Source organism: Lepeophtheirus salmonis, chromosome 3 (genome assembly GCF_016086655.4).
Source record: "Lepeophtheirus salmonis chromosome 3, UVic_Lsal_1.4, whole genome shotgun sequence".
Lineage (NCBI taxonomy): Eukaryota > Metazoa > Arthropoda > Copepoda > Siphonostomatoida > Caligidae > Lepeophtheirus > Lepeophtheirus salmonis.
Window position 1 is genome coordinate 550,898 of NC_052133.2, and position 17,644 is coordinate 568,541.

General features: G+C 32.2%; 1 protein-coding gene across 3 annotated transcripts; it reads left to right on the forward strand.

Annotated features, from left to right (window-relative positions):
* The first annotated feature begins 3,053 nt into the window (after positions 1-3,053).
* On the forward strand, positions 3,054-17,444 carry LOC121114514 (uncharacterized). Of its 3 annotated transcripts, XM_071886855.1 has the most exons (7): positions 3,054-3,437; positions 3,498-3,858; positions 12,257-12,441; positions 14,177-14,427; positions 14,493-14,534; positions 17,000-17,155; positions 17,214-17,444. In XM_071886855.1, exons 4-7 carry the CDS (start codon positions 14,275-14,277, stop codon positions 17,292-17,294), a joined length of 432 nt encoding a protein of 143 aa, XP_071742956.1. In that variant the 5' UTR covers positions 3,054-3,437; positions 3,498-3,858; positions 12,257-12,441; positions 14,177-14,274; the 3' UTR covers positions 17,295-17,444. The 3 variants fall into 3 exon arrangements, with proteins under 3 accessions (XP_071742956.1, XP_040564439.1, XP_040564440.1); XM_040708505.2 differs by lacking the exon at positions 12,257-12,441; XM_040708506.2 differs by lacking the exon at positions 12,257-12,441 and having other exon boundaries at positions 14,181-14,427.
* The last annotated feature ends 200 nt before the right edge of the window (positions 17,445-17,644 follow it).

Sequence of the window (17,644 nt, forward strand, 5' to 3'; positions counted from 1 at the left end):
TGAATAGGTCTCATTAATTTTTCTTGAGTCGGTTAAACAAGGGTAGAAAAATTTAGCTGCTTTAAAAAGGAGATTTTGTAGGGATGTTCTCAATTTGAAGAATAAGCTTGGAGTATTTCACCTTAACCATGGAATTCCATACCTTAAACCTATTCATTGTTCTTTTAGTGTTGGACCCGTCTTAGGACTACATTCCAAGTAAGTCTTTTTTTCTAATCGGTCTGGTCTTTTTTACCATTCATCGGTCCTACAGTTCTAGCTAGTATTGGTGCATTGAAACTTTTTTTTGTGCGCTAAAGGTACTGTTTAGTAATTATTGGGAGACATTATTAGGAGTTATGATGTTATCCAAAATATTTACTTTATAGAAGATGCTCATTCGATGTCCGGAAGACGAAATTAGCCTTATTTTCTTAAGTTTGAGCACCATTTTAAGTCAATCAAACTCTGAGATGCCAATCTGATTAATGGCTTTCTGGGCCCTTCGAGGATTGGGCTTCAATCTTTTCTCTCTGATTCTTTTGTTATGCTTATTCTTAAGGAAGGGACTTAAGCCCTTATATGCTTGTGGGGCTTCAAGTAACTCCCCACATGCATCCAAAGCAGGGAAGTGAGAGCTGCCTTGCATTTCTTGTCTAGCTTTGCTGTTAGAGTCAGGACTCCTCTCCTGCTGCCTGTTCCTAACCAGGGATCTCATTTTCCCTTTGATTCAACAACATACCGAGCTCCTATCAAGCATGTCTTGGCCTCTGATTTCCTACTAAATATATGATAAGGTTTTGGGTTAAACTCCAAGGCTATGGTTGGAACAGCATCAGGCTTTAAATACTGTCTAGTCTTCAGTCATGCTGTTGGAAAAATATTTCTTTTTCTAAATGTTGAAAACTTCAGATAAATAGCGGAGTGATGTCATAGAAAAAGCGAGATGTGTAGAAAAAATATTGAAAATAAGTAGTATTGTATCTCATGAAGCTAACAGTCGCGTATCGCTACTTGGTTTAAATCTTTAGGGATGATTATCTCCTTAGTACTGTGACTGTAGATGATTAACATCCAAATATTATCTTTCTATCCCCGTTTCTTTTCCACTACATTCCTCCGCTTTCTTAACAGCTGAAATGTAGATTAAGCTTATTCCCTGTTATCCTAATTGGAATCATTTAGGACAAGTTTTAATAAAAGAAACAAAAAATGAACTGGTAACCCTGAGAAAATTCGAAGCATGCTTTGGATAAGAGCAGCTTAAGTGTCAGCTACAATCAGTTGTGACAAGGGGGGAGGGGAAGAAGGAAATAAGCTAGAACAAAGACAAGAATGACTCTGACGTCAATTCTCAACTATACACTGAGTCCAATCAGGACTTACAATTTTAAATCCGCGACAAATCCTCAGGATAACTATCCATCTTTTATGAACTCATGCAAATGTTTCATTTAGTTACGTATATATCAATGTGATGTTGTAGAATAGGAAGTTCATTCTTCGAAATTAAGTAATAGTTATAACAACTTATGAAAAAAAAATACTCTTCAGTTTGCCAACTCCCAAAAAAGGGCTACCTAAAAAAGGCACCTGATTTTCATCACTACTTATTTCCCAATTTTTTGCCGCTATCAAGTAGTTACCTTTATTGTACCACACAGCCTTTCTCCAAAAATAATCAGAAAAAAGGGCCAAAATAAGTGTGTAGTTAGCCAAATAAGTCAAATCATACTAAACTATCAATATCCTATAATTACTCGACAATTTTTAAATAAATTACATATTAAGTATCGATATATTATTTTATTCTATACTGAATTGTTATATTGCTAAGTAGTATTTAATTAAAAGTGTAACTACACTTTTTTACTTCTATGTGATAGCTAAAATTTATTTATAGAAATAAAAAATGGCCAATATATATTGTTTATACAAGTTGCAACTTGTATAAACAATTTTCATCTGTTTCAATTTTTTCATCTTAATTGCAATATGGGTCATTTCATTTTGATCTATTAAAACTACATGGCTATTATATATTTCCTTGTAATATAACTATGGGCATTTAAATATCATAATGTGCCAGAGAAGACTGATATTTTAGTAACATGCATTAAAATAGTCAAAAATTACACCATTAAATATATGTCAATCATCCATGGAATATTCAGTTATTGCAGTATCCTCATTCCAATTACTTTAAATCCCTCATTTAAAATTATTCATCTCATTTTTTGGTTTTAACTTGTACAAAATTGCAACTTTGTATAACGCGTTTTCACTTGACGTCACAATTATAATATTTTACATTTTGCGGGTCTAAGCAACCAAGTTTCATATCAATGAAAACCCTTATTCAACACAGCACAAGATGTGAGCCAATGTGTTTAAACTGTTTTGAGGCCCAGCACCTTATCTGTACAATCTGAGGGCCGGGCTGTATTTTGGAATATGAGAAGGGTTCCTTGATGCTCAAGAAAGAGACAGCTCACTTACACGACCTGTGGGCCAGGGTGTATTATGGCATATTAGAAGGGTTCTATCCTGGCATGTTTCTTCATCATTTAATAATTTTATCGTCAGGATATGATATAAATTGCAACCAAATTGGACACGATAATATTGTCTTCCAATGAAATTACCTACAGCGAGTCTGTCTCACAATGAAACAGTACACTAAATTTAGCACGCAACAATATTACACAAACGATTTTGACCGCAACCTTTTTACTACAATCATTAAATAGTAATAACAGCTGCTAAAGAAAATAAAATTCATTCTTCAGATGAGCAATTTCAAAAAATTGGACCAGCTAAAAAATTCACACGATTTACATCAATATCCATAACTTAGTAAGTTCGTTTATTTATCAAAAGGGATAAATAATGAAATAGTCATTTACCAAAGGTGAAAATCCAGTGTAGAATGGGCATGTAAAAAAAACAACAACCGAAAATCAACATGGTAACCCTAACAATTTGAAGAATGTTTTGAAGGAGAGAAAAATAATGCTCATGACGTTTGATTAATCAGCTACAATCAGCTGTAACAAGAGTAGAAGGAAAAATGACGTAAACAATAAAATTTGCTAGTAATACTCCGATGTCAATCCCCAATTCTACTCCGAGTTCAACAAGGACTTACAATTATATCTCTGTAACAAATCTTCAGGTTTACACTCCGTCTTTTATGACCATAAACGAACCTTCAAACATGTTTTGAATATAATTGAATCTATTGAGGAAAGGATGTTCACTACTCAGAAACTGAATAATAATGACAGCTGCTGAAGGAAATAAAATTCGTTCTTTATACTACCAATGACAAATTAACGGGTCAGCTAAAAAACAGACCGGAATGACATGTATGTGTATCAAGTGAGACGAGGTAATCGATAGCTGACAAAAAAATATAGGGATATTTTTGTATTTGCAAGGTAACGCCGTGATACAAGGTATATTAAAAAATATTGTATATATTTCTTTCTATATTAATATGGATTATATATTCACAGGCTCTAAACTCACTGACCAACTCACCAAACAACCAATCAAATGGAGAGTCGTTGTTTGTGTACTGAGAAGATGTGAGAGCGCATAATCATAATTATAGAATTTTAGGAGATGAAAAAAGAGTTAATACGCCCATCTGTTCATAGTATATTATGTAGTAAATATATTCTTATATCAGATATTCATAAAAAAAAATATATATATATATATTGTATCTTACGTTACTCTATATATATTCAACTCTAAATCCTCTTAATTTACCACTTCAAGATCTGAGTTGGGACGTGACAGAGTTCTTCATTAATTAATCTCCTAAGAAGAAGAACCAAGGATTGTTTCAGGGTTCTGATCTGATCCACAATGGTAAGTCTACTCATAATATATATTAATAATACTCAATCCAATTTAATTTGCCAATATGTATCGTCTTATGCACTTAGTTTGGATTAGCATTCAGCATGGAATGAATGTGATTTATCATGAATATTATAAACTTCTTATGAGTTTACCCTATAACAAAAATATAATATATATGTAGTGTGTCAGTATAAACATAATTTTGTACAAAAATCAAGAAAAATAGAAAATCCCAGTTAATTTTTTTTACTTCATGTACATCCCAATATTTCATAGACGTTTTTGAGTCAGTTATATGTCAATTATTCAAATAACTGGTACGGGCTAAGATAGCTAAGGAATCAGACTATTGTTTAAAACAATTATTTGATTTAAAAAACGTATATTTCCTCCGATATGACTCCTTTCAAATACATAAAATTGAATTATATCTCATTTTTTGTTGTCGTTACTATCCATTTTGGCTACTTTAAGAGTGTAATTTGAGACATACAACAAGGGTTATTATTATGATTAGTGGGATGAGCTAAAATCTTATTATTATTTTTTAAACTTTACATATATATGTACTTATCGCCCAAGACATATTTGAGTCAACGAAAGGCTTTGTATTTAAATTTGTGGGATGACTTAAGATACCCAAGAATTTTACTTATAGATTTAAACGTTGATTTGAGTTAATAATCTCTTACTTACCCGGAGAACTCCTTTCAAACATATAAATCCATCAATTTCTCATCCTTTTATTGTGCCCATCCATTTTGGCTACTTGATGAGTGCAATTTGCGACAGAAACAAAGGGTGAACAAGAGTAATTTGTTGATATAAATGAATCATCATTTGTATAAAAATACAAATATCTCTATACTGAACTGACTATAATGCAATGAATTTGAGGGATATTTCTGTTGGTCATTTTATCCTCCAAGAAATGCATTTAATAAAGATGATTGATTTTTATTAACAGTATATTTTGTGAGGACGTTTAAGCGTAATATTATGAATTGAATGTAAGTTATTATCATAATAGATTTTGGTGTTGCATTTTATTATTGGAAATTAATTCTTTTCAAAGTAATTTCATGACAAACATACAGAAAGAAAAATATGACGAGTCTCTGTTGAAGAAGATTCGTTCAAAGTACAGTAATACCTTTACATGTGAGTTTAATTTGTTCTTCAACAGAGCTCATAAGTCAAAGTTGTAGACTCTCGTACCAGTTCGTATATATATATATATATTATACAGGGTTTATGAGCAAAACAGTCTGGCTTCCTTCTGTAAACATTGTATCCAAAGTAAGGGCCAATCATTGAAAAAACCCAATAACTATACAATTAAAATGTCGTCATTGGATGCATAATTACCCAGCTACCGTTGGCTTAAGGTCATTTGATCTAGAAATGTCGGAGAGAGAACACTAATGGCAACGAGTAGTAGATTTACTTTGCTCCAAAATTCGTATATATGAAATAACAGGGATTGTTGACATTTCTGACTGGTCAATTCGTAGAATCTGAATGAATTTGGAGACTACGAAATATCCAGATAGTATAATCATAAGACAAGAGGTGTCAAGAGTATAAAATAAATACTATTGTCTCGATAAAATCTACACGGAATGGATGAAATTCGATCCAATATCTCAATGGCTAAAGAGTTAAAAGTTACGGCGAGGAAGATACGTTGTCACACTATGAAGTTTGAATGAAGTCCATTGTTCGCTCTTCAATTCCGTACATAAATTAGTATAGACTTGACTTTTTTACAAATAAACTCTGTACAAGGTTGTGCATGACAATTTGAACAAACTTTGACCTCATCCAGATCTTGAACAAATTCGTTGAGATGATTTTTTTGGTTTGATTTAAAAGCATAAAGATAGTAGCAAATAATTAATTTTCTATATGAACTCCACGGCCCTCAATCACTGCCTCAATTCTCCAACGGATTATCCATTTTACTTCATAAATAAGAATATTAATCTTGCATAAATGGTCCCATAGTTGGTAATATTAATTCTAATATTACTGTAGTTTGTACCAGAATTCACTTGGATTTGTATTTATATACTGACTTGAAACTTAGACCTAAGTTTAAATATTGATTATTTAGACTTGACTCAGGCTTTATATACTTAAAACTTGATCTGACCTTGGCAATTAGTTACTTTCACTAATTTCTGATATAAAAATATACCACCTTCTTCTCTAACAACACTACTTTTCCATCTTAAGTAATTACCTGATGTGTTAACTGTGAGATATATATTTTTATCGGTCCCATGAGAGATATACTATAATATTGCCCTTAATTTTATTGGTTTCAACTATGGTATCAACTAAGTGGTACATTCCCCATAGACATATATATATATATATCCTTGGTTTAAAGGTAAATTGTCTTTCAAATCTCATTTCTTTTTTCAAAAGTGAGATTTATCACGTGGCTATTGTAATTAAATCTCCAAATTGATATTTTTCCATATTTCTAGTCGAAGTCAGTTTTGAATTCAGTTCCAAATTCTGCTTAATCTATGGAAAATTTAATTAGTTATGTTAAAATTGTGCCAATTTGGATAATAAATCGATAATTTGCAAATGGTTAGAAGCCATTATTGCCGCTTAGGGGTGCTACATTAATGATTTAGAGAGCCCAGACACACATCTATTTATAGTATTATTTTTGTTGAAATTCTATTGTTAATTAACAAATTAGATCTTTTTGAAGTTTAAAATTCAAAGTGTTCAGATTTTTATAAACCACTCGATATTTTCGTTTCGATATGAACAAAAAGAGGGGAATAGTCGTAATTTAGGTGCTCAAATTAGAGTTCCCATAACGTGGGAAATTTGAAATCATTTGTGGCATATCCAATTATCGTATTTAATTATTTCTACTCATCTTCATTAGGAGATGGAATAAGTAACCTCGGGAAGCATTCGGATTGGTGAACGTGTAATCTTTTTCAGTATTATTGAGCAGGAATAGTTTACTTTTCTGCTTTCAAATAAAAGCGATTAATTATTACTATTGGCTTGGGTTTTAGTGATTTCCTAATCAGTTTCCCATCCCCCCTTTCAGTCGTAGTGGATATCGGTTTGATCTATTTTAGGATTCAATGGCCCAAAGGACCGATTAGTCAGTCCTAACTGTCTTTTTATTGGTACTCAGTAAAATTATTGCAGTAAAAAAAGTTGAAATCTTTTTTTGTAATATCGTTGCGTGTTAAAATCGTGGTTTACATCTTTATTGTGAGATAAAATTGTTGTGGGAAACATAATACTATGATTGTGAGTAATTACATTGTAAGACAATATTATCGTGAGTAATTTCATTGCAATAATATTATATTCGGGCAACAATTCAATGATTGAAAAAATTCAAAATTCAATTCAAAATGCTTCCCTGAGTATCATATATCCCTTCTAGTAACCAAAAATACACACCAACCCTCAGGCTCAACTAGGGAAGTCCTGAGCCCCAAGGCACTTTAAAATCCAATACCGCCTTGTTTTTAAGCATCGTGTACTTTTGAGTATTAGAATAGGTACATGATAATATGATAATGCTTAGGAAAACTACTGCAGTGGATTTTTTAAAATCATTTTTTGACATATAATATTAAATACATTTCAAGCGATAATATTGTCTTGAATTGAAATTACTTACAATCATATTGCGTACTTCACGATGATACTGCCCACAACTAATTTGTCGCATAATAATTATGTTCACAACAATTTTGTTCTGAATCTTTTTATCACAATCCTTTTACAGTGAACCCGTATTATTTTCTTCATCCCTAGCTAGCATTGAAGGATATAAAAATGAACAATATGATAATTAGAACGTATAATAATGAATATAATGTCTCATAAATTAAAATTCAATTAATTATCTTTTTTGGGTGGGGGGAGAAAATATATATGAGTAAAAATTGATATCTCAAGATATGGTCAAGATGTTTGGTTGTCGATATTCTCATTATGATTTTATATACATACATAGTCCAACCATACTAATCTTTTCTTAACGATTATAAAATATATATGTTGTTTTTATAATTTATGATGTATTTTTTATTATCAAATTGCTACTTGGTCTTGTATAGGCCAATTAATCTTCTTAGATAATATTAAAAGGATGTATTTTTTGTTAGACTATATATTAATTATTATCAAATACTTATTCAAGCGTTCTATGCATGTACATTATACCTATTTATAAATATATATATAATACAAATATAATGTTGGGATAAAAAGTATTGATAAAGAACACGGTTGAATTCCAAAAATAACATTTAACTAATTTATGGTTATTTTTGAATCAAACATTTGTTATATATGTGTGTTATTTTCTCTTAATTGTATTAACAATTTTTTGGAGTATGAAAAATTATAGACTTATCTCAATTTATTTATTTAGAATAATTTAAAAATCAGAAAGCATTTTAATTTTTTTTATCTTTTCTTAGACTTCTATACAAAAAACCCGTCAAATTTAGACAAATAGCTATTGTATTGAGTAAACATCAAAGGTGTTTAGCTAATTATTTGTGACTATTAACGAATTAATATTTATGCAATGAGTTAACACCAAAACCTATGCTGTTTTTGGTAGTCAGCTGTCGAAGTTTCTTCTTCTTTTCCTCTAATCAGTGCTCTTAATATTGATTGGTTGGATACGCATTAGTTCTTTTGAGTTGTGAACAGTTATCATTTATTATTCAATAATAATTCCACCTGATTTTGGGCCTTTTTCTGTTTTTTTTTTTTGAGAAGAGGTTGTGAAATATAATGAAGGTAATGACGGGTCCAATATTATTGTAACAATAATTCTAATAATAAGAAATAATTATGTTCTAATACTACATAACTTTGGGTAAAATGCTAATTAAGTTCGAGACAAGTAAATATGGAGTTTGCTCTGGATTTATTTGTGTAAGTCCTTGTTGGACTCTGAGTATATTTAAGGATTGGCAGGGGAGTAATTATACCTTATATGTATTGTTGTGTCGGTGCTTATTTTTTTGGTTCATTACAGTCTTAGTACCAGTCCTCCTTAGGACTTTCAGTCTTTGAATTTTTTTTCAAAATGTCGATGGTTTATTAAACCAAATAAGATATACAGGGTTGATCTTGTCTAGTGTGCTTACATTTTACACACTTTTCAATTTTTGAGAGTAAAATTTATACACAAGGTTTTGTGAGGACATTTACGGCTAGTGTTGGGTCGGTCCATTATCGGTCTGAGTCGATCAGGGGATCGACTCACGGAGTCGGTCCAAAAAATGAACCAATAAAACCTAGTCACGTGACTCAATCCAGCATCGGTCTACTGACTGAAGACGTATACAAAAAAAAAGGAAAAAAAAAGAAGAAGAGAATCTGTTAAAATTCTACAACCGGCCTGCGGAAACATAGGATTGTACAATTTGAAGTAGCAACAAAATGAATTATCATAATGAAAATTCATATATATTAATTTAAAACAAGGTGATTTTCGTCAAATGTTTTACATTTCTAGTTTTTTTCGGTCCAGACCGCGGTTCATCGACTCACTCAGTTTTAACCGATGGATAGTCGGACCGACTATCCATTCAATCAGTCCAGACCGACCCAAGAGATCACGGCACAGTTTTTATTCAATATGTGAGCCCTCAACTCTAATAATTGCCTCAATACGAAGCTTAAATCCCTGGCAGATCTTGACTATGTAGTCAGGCTCAAGCTTGGTACACTCCATTTTGATGGAAGTCTCTATAGACTGGACACTCCAGTGAGAAGTAGCATACACTCTATCCTCCAGACGTGCCTTGAGAGAGTAGTCCAAGGGGTTCGCTTCGAGAGAGGAGGAAGGTTACATGTTGATGTCCCAAAAGCTTAGAAATTTGTCCCTCAGGAAGGCTTGGGTCTTAGTGGCGCAATGACACAGAGCTCCGTCCATAGTGAACACAAAGTTGTCTCCGGACTTTTTGCTGGCACAAGGTAACATTTTCTTATCCCATATGTTCGATGTAAGCATCTGCATTGAGCTGCTCCTTCCCCTCCACAAAATGGGAGGGTAGACTTCGCTTGTGCTGGTCACTAGACTTTTTGTTCTAAAAACATGTCTCACTGAAGCTGAGACATTCTCTAGATGTTCAGCTGTGATGTAGTGGTTGTTCTACTTATATACAGTTGTATCAATGGTGAAATTTTTTTATCAGAAAAGACCAAAACTTTGCCTGAATTTTTGTTGGCTTTGAGAAAATTAAGAATATTCTTTGCTCTTTCCAGCCGTCTCAGATTGCTCTGATCAGAGATAAAATATCTTTTGTCCTCCTTCGTGATTTTTCACCAATTTCATTCTGAATTAAAAACAATAAGATGTGTATCACTAGAGCAGATCAACTCTGTGTGAGAGATGTATTATGAGTATTGTAAAAAATATTCATGGTTCCATTATGTTGAAATATAATACGAACATCCCTTCATAGCAGAATAATTAATAAAAAAAAAAAAAAAAAACCTTCAATGACGTCATGAAGGATCAATTATAGCTTCTTTAAACCATTTCTCAAAATATTTTGAAATGAAGATAGGCTTAAAATCATACTCTTTTATTTATATACGGACTCTTCAAATACCTAGATTAATACCTTAATTGTAGAAGTTCCATTATTTAAAATTACAAATTTTCTTTAAAAAAAAACTGACCGACTAGAGGGACTGGCCCGCGGTATTCAGTCCTAAATAAGGAGTAAAGCATGACTGCCTGTATATCCTTGCTATGTTCGGAGCGCGATTTTTTTAAATTTCCTTCTTCTCACGGTTGCTTGCAGCTGATATAATAAAACGTCATGGCAGGTAAGTTGCTCTCCTCTCAAACAATTTTCAAATTGTCAGGGTGGCTACGAATTTTTTTTTTTTTTTTAACATAGCAGCATTTTATTCTGATTCAGCTTCCCTAAAATTATTTTCAAACTAAATCTATTTTTGTAAGCGTATCAGTGTAGAACTATTCTACTGAAGACTATGTTGATATTTTACTACATACAAATTTTCAATAAATCTTGAATATACTCCATCAAATGACCTTAAAAAAAAGAAAAAGACAAAATTAAAAATCCCTTAATAGGGTTAGATTTGAATAATTTCTTTTTATCGAATAGGTACCACATAAGAAAAATAACAGAAAATGAATATCTAACATTCGGTCAAAAAAGTACTGGGAATTGTTAAATCAAACAAAAATTTCACAATTAATTATTCAAATTTATTTTGCTGCCTTTAAAGTAATCTCCAAGGGATGGCAACGTTTTTTCTATTCATTTAAACATTTTTTATAGGCACTTTTTGGCATGGCCTTTAGCTCCTTCCACGATTTTTTTTATTGATTCAATAGGCTATAAACGGGTTCAATGGAGTGGCCACTTAAGTTTGGGGAATAAAAAAAGTCCCACGGAACTAAATCATGTGGATATGATGGTTGATCGCTAGTATTTATAATGGGATTGACTTTTAATTCGCTCACAATCGTGGCTCTGTGCGATGGCACGTTATAGTCATGCACGAACTGATTCGTGGGAGATGTCAAGAGAAAGCTGGGTTGACGATTTTTCAACACAATTTCCTTCACTGCGTCGATGTTTTGGTCGGTGGGGGAGGACGAAGGTCCTCCAGAACGCGGCATGCCATCAACAATCTCTCGGCCCTCCTAGAACGCTTTGTACCACTCATATGCGCGGGTTTTTGATAAAATTGATTGATCAAAAGCTTTGTCTAACATTTTAAACACGTCAGCACATGAAATTTCGTTCGCAACACAAAATTTAGGCGTACTCTTTGCTCAATAATTTTGTTCATCGTCAAAATCGTGGAGCACTAGTTTGGAAGACTGACTTATTCTACTGTTTCAAGCAAACAGGTCTACAGATCGCGCTCAAAATTGGCATCATAATGAAAGATAGTTCTACCAACCTAGAAAAAAAAATGTTTTAAAATCTCTTCAGGGCGGGCAATTTAAAAATCCATTCCTGGTACTTTTTTGATAGAATGTATTCTTTCTGTTGTTATTTAGCTGCTACAATATGGAAATATGATTGTTTAACGATGTAATGATAAATTTTTAATACATTTTATGAGGAGATATTTAAAACTAAAACTAGACAAGAGGTGGATAGATTTTTGATAGTCAGTAAGGTTTAAGTCCTTTAATTTATTGATCCCATTTTGATAGCCAATATTTCCCTTAATATGAATGAAAAAATGGTTTTCATTGCTACAAAACTTGGTTGTTTAGGCCTAATTTCATTGCCAATTTTTCTACGGGTAATCTTTCTAGAAGCATTTTAACCTATCTATATTGACATTTCATTAATTTTTTTTATGTCCTATTATAATATATAATTTATAGGATTGTATAAATTAAATGAGAAGTAAACATCGATTACTCTGACCTTCAAGGGCAACGTATTTTGAACCATTACACCTTGAGATACTCTACTCTTTAATTTATCTACTTACTACCTTATAAACACTACTTTCTGAAGAAGAATGGAGTTGATATACCGTAGGCTATGATCGAATATGAATTAAATGGTACTATATATAAAACTTCTATTATCAATGTTTTCTGTATAAAAACCATTTTTATGACTGTTAAATGATATATACATATATATGGCATACAAGTTGTGGGGTCTGTGCAAGTTGCAACTTGTATAAGCAAATTGAACAAGTTGCAATTGCTTCCTCTTTAAATGTATTATTTAATTACAAGGTTGATCATTCTAATTTATACTATTAATTGATAATATCTTTAACGTTTGATTCTTACGTATTAATAATTAAGTAGTGGTATTGCTCAGCATTGCTTTGAGTAATTAGATGTCTGCTAAAAGACAGATTTTGCTTTAAAAATTTACATAGAACATACCTTTGCCTGGAAATCCCTAGTTTTGCTCTCCATTTTTCATTTTACTTACATCTATTCATTTGTATTCTCACCTCAAGAATAAAAAAAAATAACTGCAAGACATTTATAAAAAAAATAATATGTTAGAATGACTGATGAGTATTTTACTCTTTGAGGCACTCACTAATAACAAACAAAATTCATTTAACATATTTTATATTCAATTCAAATCTTAACATATACTGATAATGTGGATTAATTAGGATCATATCTATATTGATGTAAATCCTGTGATTTTTTTTCTGGCCCGTTTTTTGGAATTTTCCTGTCCTTGGTAGTTGATTATAATTTAATTCCCGAGTAGGGAACATCCTCTCATAAAGAGATTGAATTATATTCAATACCTGGTTAAAAAATCGTGCGTTCTCATAAAAGACGGAACGTAGCCTGGAGGATTTGTTGCAGAGTTCTCATTGTTAGTCCTTATTGGACTCAAAGCCGAATTGGAGATCGGCCTCGGAGTAATTTTGTCAATCCACTTGTTTATTTCCTACTCCCTTTCCTTCCTTATCAATGATACCAAGGAGCTGGTCTCATCCAACATATTTTTGCAAGGTATCAGGGTTACCATGATGTTATTTTTTTTATTTTAACTTACTCACACAAACAAATGGAAACAGTGCTCCTTGTATACACCTACGCGTCTCCATAACTTCATTAATACGACTACAATATGTATTTATATGATATATATGAGGGTGCCTATATCATCAAACGTGTGCACTGGATGCAACGTATATAGTGCACCCTTATATATATCATATAAATACTCTGCACACGTTTGATGCTATATGCACACGCCTGCAATAGTTCATTAATATGAACACATGGTTATTTTTTAGATCAAAATTTATTTCTTTGATATATGTACATCATGGAGCACTATATTACAGTGCTCCCTGTCACTTTATGTCAAATATTCATACAGACAAACTTTGCTTGGTTAATATAGCTGTGGGCATTTGAACTTTATAATGTGCCGCAACATACTTATATTTGAGTAATTTGTATTAAAATAAGCAAAATTGACACCATTAATATATCAATCATCCATGACATATTTAGTCATTGTAATTTCCTCATTCCGAGTACTGTAAATCCCTCATTCAAAATTATTCCTCTCATTTTTTGGTTGCAACTTGTACAGTTTGCTTATACTAGTTGCTACTTGTACACAATATAATCTACGATATTTGCTATTCGTAAAGAATTATCCCTATGTCAATAAGACGTACAGTTGCTGTTCTTAATTTAAAGAGTTAATTTTTTGAAGTGTTTTTCTAATTTGCTTGTGTCCTATAAATTATTATTATTATTTTTTTTGGAAAAACCTACCTATATTTTTTATATATTTATAAGCAAGACTAATGAACAAGGAATTACCATCTAATCTCTTGTTGTCAAACTGATTGGAGCAGTATTCTCGTCCCGTACTTCTCTGGCAATTTACTCAAAATATGTCTAAAATATCGTTTTTCTACATTTTCGTCCTATTTGTATCTATTTCAATGCTTGGAGTGCACTCCTGGGAGAATATGGATTATGATAACTTTCAGTCTCCCATTTCAGAATTAGGAAGTGGGCCCCGCTCCTCCTCACCCCTTTTACATGTAAGACAATTTATGACTTTTACTCTAATTATTTCAGAATAATGAATTATTATTTTTTTTGACAGGTTGGTGGAAATGAAATTATGAAGAATAAGAAAAGCGATTTGGTAATTTTCATTTTTTTAAAACTACGATAATTATATACCTATAATGGAATATGAGCGTTTTTTACTTATTTTAGTTTGTAAACAAAGCAGCATAGAATAGCGCCATCTTGCGGCAAAATAATACAACTCCCCTAATAATAATATTATTTAATACAAAATATAACTGTATGTATGGGATTCCAGACACATTAAATAATTATTATTGTAGCTTAGCGAAAAAGTATGATACTTTAAGAGAAGGTATCCCTGTGGTCAACTGAGAAGCTAATGTTCAATTCTATAATCATGAACAAAAATCCTCGGGTACATTGTATAAGTTAGCCCACACGTCATATCTATTTTTAAACATCATATCAATTCATCACGAAATTAGAGATAGCGACAGTGAGGAGAAGGGAAATGGTGCAATGAATGTCATTTAGGGTTGATTTTATCTAGTAGTAAACAATTTATTATTTTCAATTTTTCAAAAGTTAAATTAAAACGAGAGGTTTTGTGAGAACATTTATTTAAGAAAATCATCTGAAATAGTGCTTGGTATAACTTTTATTCAATATATGAGCCCTCAGCTCTAATAATTCCCTCAATACGAGGCCTAAATTCCTTGCAGACCTTAACTATGTAGTCAGACTATATCTTGATCCACTCCTTCTTTTTGGAAGCTTCTAGAGACTGGACACTCCAGTTAGGAGTAGCACACAACTTTCCTCCAGACGTCTCTAGATAAAATAATCCAAGGGTTTCGCGTCTGAAGAGGAGGGGGCCACATGTTGATGTCCCAAAAGACCGGAAAGTTGTTTCTCAGGAAGTATTTGGTCTTAGTGGCGCGATGACACGGAGTTCCGTCTTGAGTGCAAACCGAGTTGTCCCCGGACTTTTCTCTGGCCTAAGGAGCGCTTTATTATCTGGAAGTTGTGCTTCAGCATCTTTATTGAGCCACTTCTTCCTCTCTGCAAAAATAGGAGGGCATACTTCACTTGTGATGGCAACTGACATGTATCACTGAAGCAAAGAAATTGTGTGGATGTTCGGTAGTGATTTAGCAGCTGTCCTGTTTCTTCACAGTGGCATCCACGTTGAAAAATTTTTCATCACAAAAGAGAAAAAAAATTCCTGAATTTTTGCGGGCTTTGAGGAAATGTAAAATATTCTTTGCTCTCTCCAACCATCTCTGCTCCCTCTGTTCAGAGATGAGATGTCTTTTGTCATCCTCTGTGATTTTGCACCAATGGTAGGGTAACTTTTTTTTTTTGAAAAATTAAAGTATTTGCTCATCAGCATAATTTGACCGAAATACTTTTTTTTAGAGAAGAAATCCTTAAAAAATTTCTGCAATGTTTTCTAACGATATTTTTTTTTCACATCAGTAATTTTCAAAGCCCCTCCCCCCCTTGTAGTACAAATTTTCTTATTTCATTTAACACTGAGAAGTAAAAGCCCTTCTTTATGAAGTGGAAATAACATCCACTTACGTTACCCCATTTGGGGTAAATTACCCCAGTTTCCGAACCACTGCTCTAAAGTATAACTAAAGACAAGGGCTCCGATCCTTTCCTCCTTCATACTCTAGTATAAGAGACAAACTCACAACTTCTTCCACATAATGAGAACTTTCATGACCGTGTTCGCTATCTCCAATTTCAGTTTTTCTCTCAGTCATCATAATTCGCAAATATCTGCGATTAAAGTAATTTGGTACTATAATTAGTACTTTTTTTACCCTTAAAACCATTCCCAAATTAAAAGTTGGATAAATGAAACTTATGTAAACGTGTCTTTTATGATTAAAAAGTGTTTTTATTTATTATGTATCCTGTTTTGAACTCTGTATATTTCCCTTTTTTAGGCTGAAAAATGACACTCTTCTTCAGACCCTTATCACTTATTCATATTACATAGTGATGATAAATATCATAGCCTATATTATTATAAAAATATGAAATGTATAATTTAAAAAAAAGAAAGATTTATTTTAAATTGTGCATCTCCAAGGATTTTTGATCCATTTTGTATTTTTTAAGTGATCCCATTTGGAAATATTAAAATTCTCTACTCATCGTTAATGGATTGCTTTATTATTTCGATCCTGGTATCTCATTCTTAAGGAAGGAGTCCACTATACTCAAGTTAGAAGTATTTGACTTTGATTGCCTTGATCTTCCTCCTACGAGTCAATACGTTATAAAATCAGCAATGAAATCGAAAATATAATAATATGGTAATGTTGACTATTTGCTAATACATCACCATAAAAAATTGGACACAAATTCTTGGATATGTATATTTTTTAAATAAATCTTATTTTAAATTATACATTGAATATTTTTGAAAGAGGGTCATTTAAGATAATGGGTGTGCAAAGAAAGTGATTATCATATGAGGGTTGAGTACAAAATCAGAGCCATACTAATGCTTGAGGTATCTCTTTGATATTTATTTAATTTTTCTCATTTTCTTTTCCAAAGATGGTTCTGTGTGGAACTCATTTATTTAGAGCCATTCGAGTTGCTTGTGCTGGATCCTTTCAAAAGCGATCTCAGGGTCACTTTGAATTCAATGGGAATAACGAATATCCAAACTCTCCTATCTTTGAGCGACTAAGGGACGTTGCATTACTCAGAGTAAGTTTAAAAAATTTCAATTCTAATTATTTCTAATGCAATGTTTTATGCGTTTCAGAATATGTATAAGCGAGGAGGTGCTTCAGATGTATGTTGCAATCAACCATGCTCCAAAAGAGATTTATTAACCTTTTGTTAGGGTGCTGAATGAATCATTTACCAATCAACCAATGAACCATCTAGTCAACTAGCCTGTCCTCTCATTCATTTACTTGAATTTTTAAATCATTTTACTTTCTTTCGATCTCATTGATGTATAAATAAATGACTATATGTATCTCAATTTCAATTTTAAGTGTCACTATTTGACGTATTTTTATTTTTAAGTAATGAATTAGCCAGTTTGTGCCCGGTTCAGTGGTTCAATTGGTCCCGATTCTTTCATTTCAACGGTTACGGTCTCGGTTCCACTTATCGGTCTTTGTTCTTGTCTTTGGTCTCAGTTCTTGTGTTCGGTCTCAGTACTTTTTTATACAGGGTCAGTTTGGT